This window comes from Equus asinus, chromosome 14 (assembly GCF_041296235.1).
Source record: "Equus asinus isolate D_3611 breed Donkey chromosome 14, EquAss-T2T_v2, whole genome shotgun sequence".
In the NCBI taxonomy this organism is placed as follows: domain Eukaryota; kingdom Metazoa; phylum Chordata; class Mammalia; order Perissodactyla; family Equidae; genus Equus; species Equus asinus.
Window position 1 is genome coordinate 49,786,956 of NC_091803.1, and position 20,648 is coordinate 49,807,603.

The following is a 20,648-nucleotide window of genomic DNA, read 5'->3' on the forward strand; positions in this document are numbered from 1 at the left end:
TGCGACCTGCCCCCCGCCCCCACTTGCACCCTGGTCCCCGCACCGCCGCAGAGCCCACTCCATCACTAGCCGGTGGTCAGACCGCCGAGAGGACTGGTCCGCCTTGACCTCTGAGTGGGCCCTTGAAGGGCCCCGGTTGGAGGTGTAATGGTTTGGGGGTGGCCAATAGCCGGCTTGGTGGGGTGCACGTGGCGTGCGCGTGAGCGAGGTGGCGGCGCAGCCGGGTCCCCGGGATACGCCTTCCTGGACTGCAGAGGGGTATTACGGACTCGCTCCGGACCTCGGGAGGCATTTGGCTGGGGCGGTGGGCCAGGAAGACTGTCTGGGAAGCGGATGCCAGGCCTATCCGGAAGCCCTCGCCTGGTCATCATCGCAGGCGGACGGGGATTCTGTTTCTGCCGTGGAGCCCCCACCCCTCCCTGCCCAAGGATGCGGAGAGGAGCCCGCCCACGTCCTGGGGTGGGCCCGCTGGAGCGAGGCCAGCCTCCTAAAGAGGCCGAGGCGGAGGCTGGGGCTCTGGGGACCCGTGAACACCCGCCTTTCAGGGCGGTGGTCTGGGGCCTTCCGGGGAAGCCGCTGCCCTCCGCCTGCTGCCCCAGCCTGTAACTTCTCAAGTCGGATTTGTGCCCCCAGGGAGGGGAAGGGAGTCTGGGGATGGCGCTGCCTGGTCTAGAGGAGTGAAGGGGCGTGGGTGGGGGATGTTCAGGCTCAGGGCTGTGCTGCGGGGTGGGGGGTGAGGGGCATACTGCCCGCCCTGTGGCTCAGTGGACCTGGGAGGGCAAATGCAGTCCACATACCCAGCAGAGCCACCCCGTACCTTCGCTCTAGGGTGTATCCCCATCTGTAGGACCCCCCTGCTGTTTCAGGCACGGTCCCATGTCCTTGTGGAGCCCGCCCCGGCCCTGGAAAAACTTGAGCATGTCCTGAGCTCTGTTTGATTTCTGGGACCCTGGCCCTCGTGGGGCCCCGGAGAACAGCTGGGCATAGATGGTGTCAGATGGGAGGTGCTGGGCTGGCCGTGTGACTTGGGTCCTCAGTGAGCGTGGCACCTGGTGTCAGGGCAAGTCCAGCTGGGAGGACCGAGGTCTCCAACAGCTCCTCCTCCTCCGGCCAGTGACCAGCCCAGGGGCTGAACTCCAGCCCAGGCCCAGGCAGACTGCCCCCAGGGCCCCAACCAGGACTTCCTGCGGAGGGAGGGGCAGCAGCCTTCCAGCTGTTTGTGGCACTGTGTGCTGCTTCCGGGGGTGGGCAGTGTGTCATAAAGCCAGGCTTGGAAGTGACTCGCAGCCCTTTCTTTCCTCCTTACCCCCTGCAGCCATTCTGCCCAAACAATGACACCCCTTCCTGCCTTCCTGTGTGCCCAGCCCCACTTCCCTCCTCCCCTCCCCCAGCTCCCCCCTCCAGGAGGGAAACTGAGGCCCCAGTTGGGCCAGGTTCCCTGGTAGGGGCAGAGGCTGGGTGGGTGCTGTTTTGTGTTAATTTTTATTTGGATTTCACAAATGGTGCCAGGCCTTGCAGAAAACATGGGGAGTCCACACGTTCCCAGAGGGGTGTTTTATCCCCACCTTAGGAAGAGGAGAGAGAGGCCAGGAGGGCAGCCCTGGCTCCCAGGGGGAGGAGGCAGGGCCGGTGCCAGCAACCCACTTCTCCAGATGTTCGGGCCTGAGTGCCGGGGCTTGCGCAACCCCTGCACCCCCCCACCCCCCACTTCCTGGTTTGTGGTCTGAGGCCCCACCACAGGCTGGAAGTGGTGGGCTGAGCATTCCCACTGTGGCCTGCAGGGCCGGCAGGCGGGCTGAGGGACAGAAGGTGGTGCTGGGCAGGAGGGGCGTGGGCCGCCTCCGTCCACGTGCCTGCTGCTGGGCTGGGAGAGGCTTATTGGAGGATGCCAATGGAAGATGGAGGTGAGGACACCCTCGATGCTTTGAAAGGGGTCAGCGTTGGGGTGGGCTGCTCTGTGCCCTGCAGGGAGGGCTCACGGCCTGCAGTGGGGCCGTCAGTCTCTGCGGCCTTGAGAGAAAGGACAGGGGCTCTACCAGCCACAGAGGCCAAGTTCCAGCACAGCACTGTCCCAGGGCACCCAGCTCACTGGCTCAGTGTCCTGTCTAACGTAGGGAGGGCTGACACGGTCGATGGGAGAGTTGGGTCAGAGTCCTGCTTTGGCTTCTCAGCAGGGTGGCTTCTGGCATCCTGACTGGCCTCCTAGGCCCTCGGTATCTGACGGGCGCTGGGGGGTCAGAGGCTCCTTGAGTGGAGAGGGAGCAGGAGGAGGTGTGTGGGGGCTGCATCCTCCTTTCCTGGAGCGTGCTGCCAGTGCTGCTGGGCCCTGGGCCCAGGTATTTTTGGGCCCCCTTGCCATGCCCTGAGACAGAGGGAGGGGCAGCTGCCTCAGAAATAGCCAGTGACTTCAGGCCCCTGGCTGGCTTGGCCCACTTCTGCCTCCTCCCCAAATAGCGGGGGGCTGGTCCTGGCCCACACAGGCTCCCCAAAGCCCAAGGACTGGCCAGCCAAGCTGAGGAGGCCCAGGTGGCTTGCAAGGACCCCTACTGGTCAGGGCTCCCACCCGCTCCAGTCCCAGAGTGAAGTCTGCAGCCATGGGGGCCGTCCAGACACCAGCCCATCCCCAATCATCTGCCCACGTGCTAGGCAGTTGCAGCTGATTTCCGCGTCTCCAGAACCAGGTAAAGAGGGAACAGAGGGACCAGAAGCTGGGTTTCCGTGTAGGGGGCTTGTCCACTGGAGCACAGGGCAGTGGGGCAGACATGAGACAGAGCGCACGTGTGCACGCTTGTGTCTGTGTGAACTGGGTCCAGGCCTGAGCACTCATGTGTTGACCCTCCTCGGCTCACACTGTCCTTCTGAGGCTAGGGTTTATGACAGAGGCTGCTGCGGACCCCACTGGAGCTCGAGACCTGAGGGGACCTTTGGAGTAGCCCAGTGAACACAAAGGGAAGCCATTTACCTGTCACTGGACACACAGACAACCCTCTCTGGGCAGGGAGCATGGTGTTGGGTGCTCTTGTCACTGAAGGTGACTCCTTGAGGGGTCTCATCTGTGAGGCAGCTATGGCCAGGGGTCCTGGCAGTTAGGGCTGAGTGTCTGGGTCATGGAGCAGGTCTCGGTGGCGCCCTGCAGTGTCCACTGCAGGAGAGGATCTGCCAGCACCGGATGCCCAGCCGTGGCATGCTTTGGAGGGGAGCCCAGTTCCTGGTCTCCAGAGATGACACTCCCGCTGGCCCTGACAGCCCAGTCTGGGCATCCGGGTGGGTGGGGCTTGCTTATCCCTTGCAGGGATGGAGAATGCCAGGCATGGAGACACTGTCCTATCTCTGGCTGAGGGCCTGGCATGGGAGGGATGGTACTACTGGGCTACGGGAGCCCTGAGCATCAGCGTCAGGCAGCCTCCCTCTTGTCTTCTGTCCCCAGTGTATCTGTAGTCGCCCCTCCAGTGAAGAAAACCCCCTCTAGCCCCTCCAAAGCTTTCATTATCTCCCTCTACCTAAGGATCGGGTTGATAGACCTGTGTTCATAGAGGATCCAGTATGTGCAGCCACCACTCTGTCCTATGGGATGGACGAGCACACGATCAGAGGATTCCGTCCCTTGCCCTTGCCTGTAAGTTGGCTGCCACCTCAAGTTGTCAACTTTCTTTTCTGTGTAGCCAAGGACAAGGACACTGGGCACGGCTTGCTGACCATCATAGCAACTGTTCAGAGAGGGCCAGTGCCACCAGGTCCCAGGCCAGCAAAGGGCCTAAGGACACATCTGTGGGCCCTCTGAGGCTTGAGGGGCTGGGCCTCACGTGCCCCAAGGTGTTCTGGTCTCCAGTGGAAGGGTCCTTAGGAGACCTGTGGTCCCAGTTCTGTTTTCTCCAAGGGAAGAAGGGAGACCACCGTATCAGCTACCCAGAGGAGGCCTGGGACCCTCCGCCACTCACAGCTGCTGGTCAGACCTGCCTGTTCCCTGCCATTGTCACACACCCCCCCCCCCCCCGACTCCCAGGTGTTTCTCTGGGTGGTTGGGACCCACCAACTCCTGCAATGGCAGGAGAGAGGAATGCTGGGAAACTCACCAGCAGCCTCAGCCTAGCACAGATGGGCCCTTTAGTGTCTAGCTCAGACAGTGCAAGAGAGGAGCCCTCCGTGGCAGTGGATGGGCCAGAAAGTGTGCAGGTTTCAGGGGCTGCAGGCCCAGCCTGGCCCTCCAGTGCCTGGGGAGGGCAGGCATTTGGGGGGAGACAGGGACCTGGGGAGGGCATAACTGCTCTGATCCTGCCTTTGTTGTGGGTGCGAGTGTAAGTGTGCATCAGTGTGTAAACACACAAATGGGAGTGTACGATTGTGGTTGTGTGCATATGTGTAAACGTGAGAGTGGGCATGGAAGTGTACAATTGTGTGTGAGTAGATGTGTGTGAATATGAGTGAGCATGAGTGTGAGCGGGTACAGAGCATGGTGTGAGCGCGTGACCGCGTGAGCATGTGTGTATGAGTGTGGGTGTATGTGCGGAAGTGCGAGTGCTCATGCGGGGCTGGGTGAGTGTCGCCAGTGTGGGCCTTTGGAGGAGGCTCCTGGTTCCGTTTACGGAGATCCAGGGGCGCTCCCTGTACCCCTCCTCCTTTCTCAAGCACAAGGCCAGCACTCACTCTGGAGTCCGGGAGTGGCTGAGGAGCTGGACTGTCGTCGGCCGTCAGGCTCCCTCCAGCCGGGCCACCGGATCCTCCCTCCCTTCCTTGGCCAAGGCGCTCGCAAACCCCAGCCACAGGTGTCCCCGCGGGCGGGCACAAGGGAGAGCGGAGCCCAGCGGCCTTCCGGGAGGAGGTGGCTCGGGCCGGGCGGGCCGTGCGCATTCCTGAGCCCTGAGTCAGCGCGGCCGCCCCCTCCGGCCGGGCCCGCCCCCGGCACGCACGCCCCTCGCTCCATGGCATTCCGGGGCGGGCGGGCCGGACGGGCGGGCGGGCGCGCGGGCGGGGACTCGGCGCGGGCGCCCTCCCGGCCGGCGGCGGCAGCCCCTCCCCGAAGCCCTCAGGACCCCCGAGGACCCCGGTGCTGGCGGGGCGGCGGTGAGTGAGCGCGGCGGGAGGGGTGCGGGTGCGGGTGCGGGCGCGGCGGGCGGGCGGGAGCCGGGGCTGCATCCGCTGCGCGCGGGCCGGTCCTCTGCCCAGCGCGGCCGGAGCCGCTCGGGCCGCCGGAGTGGGGCCGGGCTCGGGGTCCGGGTCCGGGTCTGGGTCCGGGGTTCGGGCAAGTCCCCGCCCAAGGCGGCCGGACTTTCCTTCGCGGAGTTTCCCGAGCCGCCCGCGCAGGCGGCCCAGCCCCGGATTCCTAACCCGGCGCGCGCAAAAATAGCCCGTGGCCGGATTAGCACGTCCTAGCGGCCTGACCGGGCCGGACAGCTTGGCTCCAGCCCCCGCCCAACAGCTGAGGGTCCTGGGAGCGGGATGTCTCGGTCGGAGTCGGGGGTTGTCCCCAGGCTCCTCGGAGCTGTCCCCTCCCCCCTTACATTTTCCTTCTCTGCCGCCACCGGTGGGTGGTGTCTCCAAGTCGAAACTCCGGCTCAGAGGGTGGGACTTTTCGGGATCGCCCCTGTCCCAGCCGTCCTCACTGGGGATGGGAATAGTATCAGCAGGAACAGCAGGAGCTGTGGAGCTGACAGTGGGGGCCGGATCCCCCTTCCGCTTCCGAGCCCCATCTGCCTCATCTCTAGACGGTGGAAGTGCAGTGAGCCGGGAGCTACTCCCGAAGACGCCCTACCGTGCTCAGTGGTCAAGGGGAGGGGCCGGGGCTGAGCCTGAGGCCGCTAGAGGTGCTTTGGAGCAGGCCTCTTGGCTGGGAGGTGGCAGGTCCCCGGGTGCTTAGGGTGCAGGGGGCGGACCCCGCCGTCTGCCCTGCTGGGGGCCCTTCTCTGGGGCTGTGTGGGGAATGCGCAGCGGGTGCCCCAGCTGTGCCTGCCCAAGGCCCAGATGGTCCTGACCGGGTTCCTTCTTGTATGTGTGCAGCTTGGGGTTGTGTTTGTGTGTGTCTGTCTGGGTGGGCGGGGCCTGGGTCTGGAGGCCCTAGCCCTCTGCCCGGGAAGGCCCCAGCCTTGGGACTTCCTGGCAGAGAAGATTCAAGGATGAAACTGGCTTTTCAGGTTTGGCCCAGCTAGATGCTGGGTTCTCCCCACCCTGATGGAGCCGGCCCCAGCCCCCTAGCCCCCACCCGGAGGTGGGAGGAAGCCGGGGATCAGGACGGCTGGCTGGGGCCCCAGAGGTCCTGAGGCTGAGACCCCTGCCACCAGGGGTTGTTCTGGGCAAGCTGAGTCCTTTTCCCTGACAACAGGGCAGGGCTGGCAGTGGGGCACAGGAGTCGAGTGGGCTCCGATGGGAGGTGCCAGGCCCCAGGCCCTTTCCCAACCCCTCCAAAGCAGCCTCTATTGGCCTACTGGCCTCCCATCACACAGACAGGCTGACAAGGGCAGCAGAGCTGGAGCATTGCTATGACCAACATCCCTCGTCCCGCCCAGCGTGCGTTCCAGATGGATCCCCGCCCTGGGAGCTCGTGTTCTTGCCATACCTTTGGTTCAGAGGGAATCCCCCGGGTCTCCTGCCTTTCGGGGCCCTCCCTCAGTTCCACCTGTTGCTCGGGGCACCCCCATTGCTCCTCTCCTGGCATGTGAGGGGCTCCCCCACACCAGCTCCGGTTCCCCCACCTCGGTGTCTGTGACGGGATCGATTTTCTGTGCATGGATCAGATTCCTTCGCTTCTGCCTCTTCTCTGGTGGGGTGTGTTGGAGGGCGACGCCCTCTTCTCTGACCTGAAATGCTCCGGTGGAGTGGGTGGCATAGGGTCCCAGAGGGGCCTGACAGCCCTCACAGCCTGAGGAACCCTATGGTCTGCCCCCTGCCTGGGCCACCCTGGCGGCTCCTGGGCAGGCGCAGACCAAAGCTTTGAACCCCTTGGAGGCTCAGCGACCTCAGGTGGTGACTGGCCTCTCGGAGCCTCAGTTTCCTTATCTGCAAGGTGGACACAGAGGACCGCTCCCTCCAAGGGGTTGGGATAGGTCAGTGGGGTCAGTCAGGGTCAGGTGACTGAAGGCATTTCTGCTCTGATAACGGACTTCGGGGACTTGGTTTCCCCTCCACGGCCTCTCTGATACCGTCTGGTGGCTGGTGAGTTCTGGGAAGTTCGCTAGGCCTGAGGGTGTCTGGGCACCAGGGAGCACGGGTGTGGGGTCAGTCAGGGGCACTTCTGGGGGCTCTGACTGGTGATCAGGCTGGGCATCTGCCTCTGGCCAGGTGTGCTAATGGGGTGTGGGCCTGTGCCCTCTGCATCTTGAGGGGCTGCTTCCATCCAGCATCTGCTGTAGCTCAGTCTGGGCCCTACCCCCTTCACTGTGTGGCGTGGACAGGCCCTCCGACCTCTCTGAGCTTTGGGGCTCCCCGACCCTCGGTGTGTCCGCCCCTGTGAGCCCCAGTGAGATCAGGGGCTTGGATTCTGGTACCCGGACTGTGGGTCGTCTGCGCCCTCTGAGCCTTTGGGCAGTGCCCCTCCCCAGGGCTGGCGTTCCCTTCCTGTCCGGGGCACCACTCTCCAGGTCAGGGCCCAGCTGCGGTTGTCAGGGCTTCTCACAGGGCCTCCGGCAGGAGGAAGCCCCCTGTTCTGGTCTTGGCCCTGTGCATGCTCGTTTGGGGTGATGGCAGGTGTTGGGTGACGTGAGGAGGCAGGGATCTGATGTGTCCTCCTGGGCACTGGCAGAGGGCACCGTATGGACCCTCAACCGGGTCTCAGGCCTGCCCTGCTCCCCTGCGAACCTCATTTCTTCCACAGAAAAGTGGAGGGGTCGCTGGGAGGGTTTTAGAGGTTGAGGGCTTGGCTAGTATCATTCCCGACATGATGCCATTTACAGATGAGGCAAAGAGGCACAGAGAGGCCTGGTGCCTTTCACTTTGCCGCATAATAGCACATGGTGGAGAAGGCCTGGATTCTAGGCTGTCAGCTGCTGATCTCCCCTCCCAGGGAGACCTGGGGTTGTGCATACTAAAGACTGAGGGTTAGAGATCATGGCTGTGGGGAGGCTGGAGGAGTCAGCTCTCCTGGGACCGTGCTCAGGTGAGCTGGGGACATGTCTGGGCACATGTCCGCGGGTGGGGCCCAGTGCTCCTGCTGACCTTGGCAGTCGGCCGTCCCCTGGGCAGGGCAGGGCCTGGACTTGGAGGGTCTGGTCTTGAGGCCGGGCCATCCACTTGGCCTCCAGCCCCCCTGCCAGTGTTGTCCTGTGTGTGTGGGGCAGTGGTGAATGCTGCTCACGCCTGAGGATCCAGCCACTGGCCCCGGCCACTGTCCTGGTGGGCCAGACCTTCTCCCCAGTCTTCTCCTGCCTCTTGGCCACACCGTCCCACCCTGGGCCTCTCTGAAGGGTCCCCTCCCTGGCCCCCGTGGCCTGTGCTCTGGTGGTACACGTTCTGGGCCCTCTGACCCGGGTCCCCGGCCCTTTCTGTGGCCACCCTCCTCAGCGAGCCCCGCAGGAGGTCGCATCACTAGCCTTTCTGGGTAAGATTCAGCTCCTGCTTCTTGAACACCTGCTTGTGCCAGGCAGCTGTGGCCCCTGACTTTCAGATGGGGACACTGAGGCTTGCCTGGGGCTGCAGGGGGTGGAGGTGAGCGGGGTCTGTGCACTGCATCTTGGGCCAGGCTTTCTTCCCTCCCTGGCCTCTCTGCACTGGCCCCTGCTTCCTGGTCCCTCCTGCACCATGCACAGTGTCCACTCGCCCTCAGGGTCTCCAGTCGTCCACAGAACAGGAACCTGAGTCAGTGGGACACTCCCCTGCTCCTCATCCAGCCCTCTGCCCCCAGGCTGCAGCCACTCCCGTGCTTCTTGCTGCCACTTCACACAGCCCTAGTGGTCCTGTGACCCTTCAGGGCCCTTGTCCTCGGCCTCATCGTGAGTTTGCCCCGCGCTTGTCCTGAGCTGCTCGGAGCACCCGGGGGGCAGCGAGGGTGCAGTGCTATTTCATGCCTCCGCTGGGCTCACCGGCAATGTTTGCTTCGCTGGCACGTCCCACTTCACTGCTAGATGCCCCTTTGGGTGTCTCCTGATGGGGCCGGGCCCCGGGTGGGCAGTTGTGAATGTTGCCAGTGACTCAGATGCTCTGTGACCCGGGCGGTCCGACCCTCCCTGGCCTGCAGTTTCTCCCTGCACTGAGGGCTCAGCAGAGCGGACATGCTGTTGGGACTCCCCCCGAGGAGCTCTCTGGGAACAAGAGCCCACTGTGCGCCTGGGGGAGGCCTGGACACTGAGCCACTGTCTCCTCTGGGCGGACACTGTGCCCCTCCCTGGCCCAGACTCTTTGTCTGGCCTGGGCCTGCCCCTCCCCCAAACCCTCGAGGCCCACTGTGGAGCCCCCACTTTGTGAATCCCACCCACTTGAGGCCCAGATGGGGAACTGGATACACGGGCAGGGCAGGCCGGGGCCCACAGCACTAGGGCAGGCTGGGCCTCCTGGTGGCGTGTGGGCCACAGGGCACCCTCCTGCCTCTGCCCCAGACACACGAGGGATTGGCTGGAGGTGAAGGACACCAGGAGATCTGGGTGTGCAGGCAGGGAGCTGGGCCTCCCTCCTGAGCTGTGCGGCTCTTGTGTTCTTGGGGTGAACTATGGGCCCAGGCTGGCAGGGCCAGGGGGTGTCCAGCTTGCTGTGCACTTTCACCACTTTCTTCCCACCTCTTTGCTGTGCTGTTCCTGCCCTGACCCAGTCATACGGTCAGCTCCTCCTCCCAGACCCAAATGACGGGTGATCGTCAGGGATCCTGCATCACCCAAGACCTTGGGGATCAGCCCCTGCTAGCCTGTGCTCCAAACTGACCAGTGTTTACCAATCAGTGGCTCCGGGGCAGACCTGTCCTGGGCACTGCAGACTTGGCAGTGACAGGATAGGACAGCACACTCGTGGGTGAACTCCTGGGCTGTGCCAGGAGAATCCCGGTCCCGGAGCACCTGTCAGGGGTGGGGCAGCGCGACTGAGGCTGCGGGTCCTTGAACATGTGGGAGGTTGGGCAGAATGCACATGCAGGGGCCGGGCATGGTTAGAGCCAGGTGTGAGGGGAGGCCGTGGTGGGTGGTGGGAGCCACGGAGCGTCGTGGATGTGTGTGGTGGTGTGAGCCAGTCAGCTGGCAAAGGTTCCCAGCTGGTGTCACCCAGAGGTACTGGGCACGCATGGGGAGCTCCTAGAGATGCTGACCCCCGGCCCCTAGGCTGCGGATTCCCAGTGATGACCCCAGGTGCCACTCTTGGCCCTGTTCCTCTCCGGACCTTGCAATGGCTTCATCAGAAGCACTGGCTCGTTTTCCAGGTGAGAATATGAGGCTGCGAGAGACATGTGGTTGTTGGGTGGCATGGATGGACCGAAGGTGGCGTAGCCACCCCCATCGGAGATGTTAAAGTGGTCCCCATCCTGTCTGGCCCCTGACCCTCAACGCCTTCCAGGGCATAGCACGATCTTGTGGGTCAGATCACCTGGATCCCCCTGCCTGGCAGGGCTGACCTGACTGTGGCTCAGGATGCTGTCACAGCACTGCAGGTTCTGGAAGCCTCTCTCTGAGCACCATCTGGCTTCCCAATGTGCTGGATACTTCCCAACCCCCCAGTGTGTCTGAAATTCCCCTGTTACTGCTTGAGACTCAGATTGTCCTTCCCAGTCATTTCCTTCCCAGCTGGGGATCTTCCAGTCTGCATCATCTGTGAAGGGAGGGCTGGCCAATGATGAGGAAGCCGCCGCCCTCCCAGGATGCTGACCTGTGACCTGTTGATGCTATTGCTGGGCTGTATCAAGGGACACACAGGTCTGGGCTGGGTTTGTCATGTGAGTTGGATGCTGATGGCTGGTCTGGTTCAGATCCTAGAGGGATCCAGTTCTCACTTAGGATGCCTTCATGTCGGACCCTACCCTACCAATCCTGGCTGCCACCTCCCCCTCCAGGGAACCCACCATCTGACCCCACGTTGTGGGGCTCGGCATGGGCAGGAGGCCCAGAGGAATTCCCAGTGATGTGGGAACAAATGCTGCCCTTGGCCTTTGCCTTGAGGTCAGACTGGGTGAGGGCCGGGGAGAGGGGCTTGGCCCTGAGGGGGCTATGTGGATGGAAAGACCTCTGGGTACATAGCTCAGAGAACAGACTGGAATGTGAGGGATGGGGTAAGAGCCAGGCATCCCCAAAGGACTCCCTCCCAGACCAGGGACAGTCTGGGCCTATTCCTATTCAATGTGGGCCAGTAGGAGTGTGAGCAGCGTGCTGGGCCTGATCCTGGTTGGTACAGAGCCAGAAGGAGTGTGAGCAGTGTCCTGGGCCTGTCCTGGTCTGTGCAGAGCCAGCAGGAGTGTGAGCAGCGTGCTGGGCCTGTCCTGGTCGGTACAGAGCCACAAGGAGTGTGAGCAGTGTCCTGGGCCTGTCCTGGTCAGTGCAGAGCCAGTAGGAGTGCAAGCAGCGTGCTGGGCCTGATCCTGGTCTGTGCAGAGCCAGCAGGAGTGTGAGCAGTGTGCTGGGCCTGTCCTGGTCGGTACAGAGCCGCAAGGAGTGTGAGCAGTGTCCTGGGCCTGTCCTGGTTGGTGCAGAGCCAGTAGGAGTGCAAGCAGTGTGCTGGGCCTGATCCTGGTCTGTGCAGAGCCAGCAGGAGTGTGAGCAGCGTGCTGGGCCTGTCCTGGTCGGTACAGAGCCAGTAGGAGTGCAAGCAGCGTGCTGGGCCTGTCCTGGTCAGTACAGAGCCAGCAGGAGTGTGAGCAGCGTCCTGGGCCTGTCCTGGTTGGTACAGAGCCAGAAGGAATGTGAGCAGCGTGCTGGGCCTGTCCTGGTCAGTACAGAGCCAGAAGGAGTGTGAGCAGCGTGCTGGGCCTGTCCTGGTCGGTACAGAGCCATTAGGAACTGTCGATGGTATCCTGGGCTCAGCCCTGTTTTGGATAGGGCTGGTAGGAGCTGCCAGCCACATCCTGGCCCAGTCCTTGGTCAATATAGGGCAATATATTAGGACCTGTGAGCTGGGTTCTGGGCTGCTCCCTGATTGGCACAGGGCCAACAGAAGCTGTGAGTAGTGTCCTGGGCATGTCCCTGGTCTGTGTAGGGACAGGAGCAGCTGTGAGCCGTGTCCAGGGTGTTAGTGGGTGGGTTACTGACCCCGCAGTTCAGTCTGTTGGGGTCTGAAGCTCTTGGAGGAGGCTGAGGAATTTTGGGGTCTCTGCCCTCCAAGCATTGCTCAGCCACTGCCTGCTCCATGTGCCCCTCTGTGGTCAGGGCACCCTTCCAATCTTGGATTTCCTTGTTTGCAGACCCCTCGTGGTCTTTCTTTGGGGAGGGGCAGCCAGATCTGCCCTGAAAGTGACATTTTGTAAATGGAGAAATAGAGTTCCAAGGAGGCCGTGGTCACATGGCCAGGCAGTGGTGGCCCCAATCACACCCTGGCCTCTGCTGAGTCCTGGGCCCTGCCCCTGTGCCAGGGTGATGGGTCTGGGGTTGGGTCTCAGATGCACAGGGTGGCGGTACGCCACCTTGGTGCTGTTCCTGGGCACGTGGCGCCCCCTGGAGGTCACAGCAGCTCTGTGCCCAGGCGGTTTCACGGAGCAGCTCTCACCCAGGAAGCCCAGTGGCCTCTCCTGTTGAGATGGACTGTCAGGCACCCTGTCCTGGGCGTGGCGGGCCCTCTGTCCTGAGGGATGGCACAGTGGTTGAGAGTGGAGGCCTGGGCCAGACAGGCTTGAGGTTTGCCCCCTGTACAGACTGGGTGAGCCCCTCCACCAGCCCCTGCCCTCGTGCTCACTCTGGCCTCCACCCTGGCTGTTCTCTGTGCCAGGTTGCCCCCAGCCTGGCTTGCTCCATCACCTCTTTTAAGCCTTTGCTCAGATGTCACCTTGCAGGGAGACATCACTGCCCCTGGCAACTGTCACGTGCTGTTTTTTCCCTGTCACACTTGACGTCTTCTAACTGACTTATAGGTTTGCGTGCGTCTGGACTGTGGGCTCCAGGAGGGCAGGGATTTGGGGGTTTCATCCATTTTGGTTTCCTTGTTGCCCCGCCGGTGTGTCCCAGTCACCCAGGAGTGTAGGTGCTCAGATATTGTCACATGAGTTTGTGTCATCTGAGGACCTAGTTTGTGCCTGGCGGTGTCTGTCAGGATGAACGAGGCAGGAACTCAGTGAGTCAGTGCTGAGCTCACAGTAGGATGTCAGCAATGGGAGCCGTGACCACGCTGTGGGGTTATCGCTGCTTCTCCCTCCTCCTGGCTCTGTGCCCAGTGAACCCCCAGAAATCTGTCAGCATCGTTACTGAATAACTCGCCACCCCCTAGGCCCGCCGTGCTCCACCTGGAACCATGAGCGAGGCCCGCAGGGACAGCACGAGCAGCTTGCAGCGCAAGAAGCCGCCCTGGCTGAAGCTGGACATCCCAGCTGTGGTGCCCCCGGCAGTGGAGGAGCCCAGCTTCCTGCAGGTAGGCCCTGGCCAGCAGGGGCTGTGGGTGCATCCTGTGCAGCCCCCTCACCGTGACCCTGTTGCACAGCCCCTGCGACGCCAGGCTTTCTTGCGGAGCGTGAGTATGCCAGCTGAGACGGCCCACGTCCCCTCGCCCCATCACGAGCCCCGGCGGCCGGTGCTGCAGCGCCAGACGTCCATCACGCAGACCATCCGCAGGTACCACACTGGCCTGGCTGCTCCACGGGCTGGGGGCTGGGGGCTGGTGGGACAGAGGCAGATGTGCAGGATCCTGTTTGGGTACTGGGGCTGGGAATGCAGCCAAGCCCCTCCCATCTCGGCTTTCTCCTCCATCTTGTTCCCCATGTCACCCTGTCGTTCTCCTGCTCTGAGGACCAACTGCTCTCCCCTACCACCCTTCTCTGCCTCCCCCCAGCGCTCGCTCTCTCCTTCTCTGTCTCCCCCTACGCAATGCTCTGGCCCCTGAACAGCCGACAGGTGCGCTTTGGGTGTGTCCACACTCTGCCCCTCTTGGGCCCCCCTGCTGCCCCCAGGGCCCTCCCGCAGCGCCGGTCTCTCTCTCGGTCCCTGCTCAGGTACCGTGGGCAGGGCATGAGTGTGTTGGCATCAGCTGGTGTGCATGGCTTGTGACCTCTAGGGAGCTGCCAGAGCTTGTGGCGTTCTCTGGGGCTCCTAATGGCCAGTGCTGACAGTGCTTCTGCATGTCTGAGGGCTGTGGGCACCCTGCCTGGGCGTGCAGCGCCTGCTGCCTGAGTTCTCTGGGGTCTAGGGTTTCGCAGTGCCTGGGGCTAAGCTCTGGCTGGCTGAGCGAAGGGCTGAGCTCTGAGTCTGTCTCTGGACTCGGTGTCTCCCCACAAAAGCCCCCTGTCAGGGATGGGGGAGGCCCGTGTAACATACTCACCTGGGCAAGGCCTGCCGCCTGCGGTTCTGTGGGAATCTGGAGTTGGCTGATTGTTCAGGGGTAGCCAGGACTGCAACCCACTCATCCTCTTAATTAGACTCAGGCTACAGGGACCCCTGACCCTGCAGTGACCGGAGCCTGGGGTGGGGCATGCTGCCTGGGAAGAGGGCCCCTCAGGCCCCTGCTGGGGAGGGGGGAGATCTGACTTCCCCCTGCTGAGTCCCTCCCCTGTGGCAGGGGCACAGCTGACTGGTTCGGAGTGAGCAAGGACAGTGATAGCACCCAGAAGTGGCAGCGCAAGAGCATCCGTCACTGCAGCCAGCGCTATGGGAAGCTGAAGCCCCAGGTCATCCGGGAGCTGGACCTGCCTAGCCAGGACAACGTGTCGCTGACCAGCACCGAGACGCCCCCTCCACTGTACGTGGGGCCATGCCAGCTGGGCATGCAGAAGGTATGCCCGCTTGCCACTGTCTCCACAGGCCTCTCCCCCTGCTCCCCTGGGCTGGGCCTGGGGACATAGCCAGCCTGAGCAGCGGAGGTTTCTCGGAGCTCGTGGTCTGGGAGGGTGGTCAGATGGTCCCATAAAGGTATCTAAGATACTCTCCGGGAAGGGGGTCCTGGGTGAGGGGACAGGGTCCAGGTACTATGGTGCCAGCCTCTAGGTGGGGGAACATCCAGGATGAGCGGCCCTGTAAAGGCACTGCAGGCTGGGAGAGGGCCCCTCTGGGTGCAGTGGGGTGCGGGCGTTACCCACACAGCTGTCCAGGGACCCCTGGGGAGTGAGAAGCAGCAGCTGTGTTTTCCACAGTGGGGTCCAGGGTGGGGAAGGAGCTCCGTGGCGATGACACAGCCTGCATCTCCTCCCATCCGCCAGATCATAGACCCCCTGGCCCGGGGCCGGGCGTTCCGGGTGGCGGATGACACCGCCGACGGCCTGAGTACCCCGCACACGCCCGTCACGCCGGGTGCTGCCTCCCTCTGCTCCTTCTCCAGCTCCCGCTCTGGTTTCAGCCGGCTCCCGCGGCGACGCAAGCGCGAGTCGGTGGCCAAGATGAGCTTCCGGGCGGCCGCGGCGCTGGTGAAGGTGAGTGCAGGGCTGGGGGCTGGGGGAGCTGAGCTGGCCACCACGCTGCATGCTCACCTCCTCCCTGACAGGGCCGCTCCGTTAGAGACGGTACATTGCGCCGGGCGCAGCGCCGAAGCTTCACCCCCGCCAGCTTCCTGGAGGAGGACACGGCGGACTTCCCCGAGGAGCTGGACACGTCCTTCTTCGCCCGGGTAAGAGCTGGGCAGCCTCGCCTGCGACCCCTTGGCCTGCGTCCCACCCTGACCACGTGTGTTTGCTCAGGAAGGTGTCCTCCACGAGGAGCTGTCCACCTACCCAGATGAGGTGTTCGAGTCCCCATCGGAGGCGGCGCTCAAGGACTGGGAGAAGGCCCCAGAGCAGGGGGACCTCACGGGCGGGGCCCTGGACCGAAGTGAGCTGGAGCGCAGTCACCTGATGCTGTGAGTGTGCAGGGGGTGGAGGGGAGCATGGCAGTGGGGAAGCTGGGGTTGGGGAGGGGTTGTGTGGGAGCCTATGGCTGTGAGGACCAGCCCTGCCCTAGGGCACCATGCCCTGGAGGACTGAGGGAATGGTCCCCTCCTCCACTGGGAGCTCAGCTTGGCTATGATGGCTGGGGGACCCGGGGCTGGGCACCAATCGAGTCTCTGCCACCCACCTGTGGAACAGGATCACAATCCCAGAGCCCACAGGCTGGACAGAATCCAGCCGGAAGCAGGAACTGATGTGGTCAATACTTGCAGGCAAGCCAGGGAACCCCGTAGGTCGGGTCCCCTCCCTGCCATACCCAGAGGGGCTCAAGATGGCTCTTTTACTGGTAAGGAGCAGGCTGAGGCGGAGAGACGTGCACAGTGTCTTCACCGCTAAAGGAGAGCAAGACAGAGCCTGAAGGTCGCCCTGGTCTCACCCGCCCAGGTGGGGGGTCTGGGGCGGGAGGTGACTGCGCCCCTTCCCCCAGGCCCCTGGAACGCGGCTGGCGGAAGCAGAAGGAGGGTGGCCCGACCGCCCCGCAGCCCAAGGTGCGGCTGCGGCAGGAGGTGGTGAGCGCGGCGGGACAGCGGCGGGGCCAGCGCATCGCGATGCCGGTGCGCAAGTTCTTTGCCAGGGAGAAGCGGCCGTATGGGCTGGGCATGGTGGGGCGGCTAACCAACCGCACCTACCGCAAGCGCATCGACAGCTATGTCAAACGCCAGATCGAGGACATGGACGACCACAGGTAGGCTGTCGGGGGATGCTGCTTGGGGATGCGGCTTGGGGCGGGCCAGGCTGGGGGATGGGGGCGGGGCTCCTGGTTGGGGATGCCCTCTCTGTTGACGCTCCGACCCGTAGGCCCTTCTTCACCTACTGGCTCACCTTCGTGCACTCGCTCGTCACCATTCTGGCCGTGTGCATCTATGGCATCGCACCCGTGGGCTTCTCGCAGCATGAGACGGTGGACTCGGTGAGCCCCGGCGCCCTTCCTGGGCCCAGACCCGTGGAGTCTGGCCTTTCTGGACTCCCTCCCGCCGCGCTCTGGAAGAGGGGACCCGAGTGGGCTCCGTTCACTCGCTCTCGCCAATCTCCCAGGTGCTGCGGAACCGCGGGGTGTATGAGAATGTCAAGTATGTGCAGCAGGAGAACTTCTGGATCGGGCCCAGCTCGGTGAGGGCGGGGCCTGGCGGGGCGGGGCCTAGGTGCTGGCGGGAGGGGACGCTGGGCTGGCGGGCGGGGGCCGCAGCTGCACATCCCGCTCACCCTGCCCGCAGGAGGCTCTCATTCACCTGGGTGCCAAGTTCTCGCCCTGCATGCGCCAGGACCCGCAGGTGCATAGTTTCATCCGGGCTGCGCGTGAGCGCGAGAAGCACTCGGCCTGCTGCGTGCGCAACGACCGGTCCGGCTGTGTGCAGACCTCGGAGGAGGAGTGCTCGGTGCGTGCCCCCGCCCGCGACTCGCGCCCTCGTCTGCACCGCGTGTGCTTGCGGTCACGTTGGGGCTTCACGTGGAGGGGTTATCTTTTACCCTGGTTCTCGGCGCCTTAAACCATCTGTCTGTGCCAGGCCCCTCGGGTCGCATTCATTCTTTCTTAGCCCCCAACTCCGTCTACTCTCCGCCCACATACACCGTGGTCGTGTGTCTTTGATTTGGGCGTGTTCTTTCTGCACGTGTCTGACTTGTTTTTGTGCATGTGTCTTACATAAGTGGTATTGCCTCATTTTTTCCACTAAACAATTAAAAAAAGAGACTCATCCAAGTTTATATTACATGTGGAGGTGCCATAGTTTATGCCAGTTCCGATGTTGGCTACAGGTTGTTTTTAGTTTTAAGCCAATAGGAATTATGCTCTTGAGCCTATAGCAGAATCTCCCAACATGCACACACATTTCTGGAGTGCAAAGCCAGAGGTTGGGTTGGAGGGCCAGAGGGAGGTCTCAGTGGTTTTGGTTTTGATCCCTGCCTCCTGGAGACTGTACTGGGTGAGGGGTGGGCTCTGACCTGAGGCTGACTCCGTGTCCTCCCGCAGTCCACACTGGCAGTGTGGGTGAAGTGGCCCCTCCATCCCAGTGCCCCAGACCTTGCTGGCCACAAGAGACAGTTTGGCTCTGTCTGCCACCAGGACCCCAGGTCAGTCCTGCTGGCCCCTCCCTTGCCTCCCTTTGTCCACATCTCCCTGGGGAGGGGGGGGAAGAGGGTGTAGCTGCTCCCTTTGTTGTCGACTTGGGCGGAGGGTGCCAATGCCCAGGACACAAAGCAGGGTCTGACCACATACTGGGTCATGCAGGGTGTGTGATGAGCCCTCCTCCGAGGACCCCCATGAGTGGCCAGATGACATCACCAAGTGGCCAGTGAGTCGCGGTGGGGCGGCTGTTGGGGGGTCACCCTTGTCATATGGGGGGACTCCACACCTCACCTGTTAGTGATGCCAGAGAGGTCCCCATTGTGGGACCACCCTGTGTTTCCAGATGCTATGCCCCTGGGCTTTGCCCCGTCTGCCCAGCCACCATCACTTGCCTCTGAGCAGGTAGTCAGAGCAGGAGACCAGGTGGAGACTGGGAGGTCGAATGACAGAGGGCCCGATTGAGGCTCAGGGTGTGGCAGCCTGAAGTCATTTCCTACCCTAGGAGCCTGTTCCTCTTTCCCTCAACCCCCAGGCATGGTGTGGGGCTCAGGCTTGGGGGGGCCCTGACCCCACTCATCCTATTTGTGACCCAGATCTGCACCAAAAACAGTGCTGGGAACCACACCAACCACCCACACATGGACTGTGTCATCACAGGCCGGCCCTGCTGCATTGGCACCAAGGGCAGGTAGGGGCGCCTCTGCGTGCGTGTGCGGCTGGTCCTGGGCACACAGCACTGCCCTGGGGCTGTGCCCTGCTCCCTTACCAAGTCCCAAAATGACCCAAGATACCATGGGGTGTGGGGTGAGGGCCAAGAGAGGTGGGTGAGGAGGGCTGCAACCTGGGCCTGGGTATAGTCAGGGCTTTCTGCCCGTGGACCCAGCAGTCCTCGCTGGCAATCCCTCCCAACCCTGGCCTGACCTTCCAGATGCGAGATCACCTCCCGGGAGTACTGTGACTTCATGAGGGGCTACTTCCACGAGGAGGCCACACTCTGCTCTCAGGTAGGCCTCCAGGCTGTCTCCCTCCTGCTCTCCCCTCAGCCACGGCGGGTGCTGACCAGCCACTCTGCACAGGTGCACTGCATGGATGACGTGTGTGGGCTCCTGCCCTTTCTCAACCCCGAGGTGCCCGACCAGTTCTATCGCCTGTGGCTGTCCCTCTTCTTGCACGCTGGGCAAGTGATACCACAAGGGCTGAGCAGGGATGAGTGGAGTGGGTGGTCTCAGGGACCCCAGGAGTGGCTGGCTGGGGGTGGTGGAAGGGCGGCCTTCCCTGCTGAGTGGCCCCCATGCGCCCACAGGATCCTGCACTGCCTGGTGTCCGTCTGCTTCCAGATGACTGTCTTGCGGGACCTGGAGAAGCTGGCAGGCTGGCACCGCATAGCCATCATCTACCTGCTGAGTGGCGTCACTGGTAACCTGGCCAGTGCCATTTTCCTGCCGTACCGGGCAGAGGTAAGGCTGCCCCCAGGGTGGGGACCCCCATGTGCACCTGCTGCTCAGCATGAACTGGATCCACAGCCAGCACTGTTTGGGTCCCTCCAGTGCCCAGCCCTGGAGCATCTCCATTTGGCTTCTTAACCCTGATGTGTCTGGGCCATGGGAAGTGAGACGGGGACATGAGGCTCTGGATCCCCGGGGCCCTGCACAGCGCTGCCACCTCACAGCCACCCACACTGCCTCCCCCAGGTGGGCCCGGCCGGCTCGCAGTTTGGCATCCTCGCCTGCCTCTTCGTGGAGCTCTTCCAGAGCTGGCAGATCCTGGCGCGGCCCTGGCGCGCCTTCTTCAAGCTCTTGGCCGTGGTGCTCTTCCTCTTCACCTTTGGGCTGCTGCCCTGGATTGACAACTTTGCCCATATCTCAGGCTTCATCAGCGGCCTCTTTCTCTCCTTTGCCTTCCTGCCCTACATCAGCTTCGGCAAGTTCGACCTGTACCGCAAGCGCTGCCAGATCATCGTCTTTCAGGCGGTCTTCCTGGGCCTCCTGGCTGGCCTGGTGGTCCTCTTCTACTTCTACCCCGTGCGCTGCGAGTGGTGCGAGTTCCTCACCTGCATCCCTTTCACCGACAAGTTCTGTGAGAAGTACGAGCTGGACGCTCAGCTCCACTGAGCTGGCCGGGGCACTGGGGGCTGCATGCTCCCGCAGGCCGGAGCCAGGCAGACTGTCCACCCCGAGCCTCACAGGCCACGGGACTCCACCGACAAGCTGTGTGGGGTCCCGTTTCCTGAACACAGACCTCTTGTGCCTTGTTCACTGCTGTTGAACCGCTCGTCCTTCTGGGCATTTATTACACTACTTCCCGTGATTACCTGCTAACCAGTCTCTTGACGACCACCCCATGTGGCCAATAAATGGACCGGGAGCGTTTTAGCTGCCACTAACTGGACCAGGGCTGCCTCCTCCTTTCTGGTTTCTGGCTGGGGGCTGTGGGGGAGGTCCTTCAGGCCCCTGGCCTGCTGCTCACAATTGCCCAGAACACAGCACTGTCAGGCACACCTCCCTATGGAGTCCCTCAGTCAGGTGGACCCACCTTGCATCCTGTCCTTAGAGTGACTGGCAGGTGACAGTGGGACAGGGCCTGTGGATACGCTGTCACACTTCCCCCCACACTCGGAGATGTGCCCCACCCCAG

At 63.0% G+C, this 20,648-nt stretch overlaps 1 protein-coding gene across 9 annotated transcripts; it reads left to right on the top strand.

Moving 5' to 3' along the window:
- Positions 1 to 1,747: 1,747 nt before the first annotated feature.
- On the top strand, positions 1,748 to 20,402 carry RHBDF1 (rhomboid 5 homolog 1). 9 transcript variants are annotated; one of them, XM_070485353.1, is made up of 19 exons: positions 1,748 to 1,904; positions 13,312 to 13,452; positions 13,522 to 13,652; positions 13,925 to 14,029; positions 14,593 to 14,806; positions 15,230 to 15,439; positions 15,511 to 15,633; positions 15,704 to 15,861; positions 16,377 to 16,634; positions 16,748 to 16,859; positions 16,985 to 17,059; positions 17,164 to 17,325; positions 17,919 to 18,019; positions 18,177 to 18,240; positions 18,608 to 18,702; positions 18,943 to 19,018; positions 19,091 to 19,191; positions 19,318 to 19,471; positions 19,706 to 20,402. In XM_070485353.1, the coding sequence occupies exons 1-19, from the start codon at positions 1,899 to 1,901 to the stop codon at positions 20,123 to 20,125; spliced, it is 2,706 nt and encodes a 901-aa protein (XP_070341454.1). In that variant the 5' UTR covers positions 1,748 to 1,898; the 3' UTR covers positions 20,126 to 20,402. The 9 variants fall into 9 exon arrangements, with proteins under 9 accessions (XP_070341454.1, XP_070341458.1, XP_070341456.1 ...); XM_070485355.1 differs by lacking the exon at positions 1,748 to 1,904 and adding an exon at positions 2,486 to 2,681; XM_070485354.1 differs by lacking the exon at positions 1,748 to 1,904 and adding an exon at positions 4,587 to 5,061.
- The last annotated feature ends 246 nt before the right edge of the window (positions 20,403 to 20,648 follow it).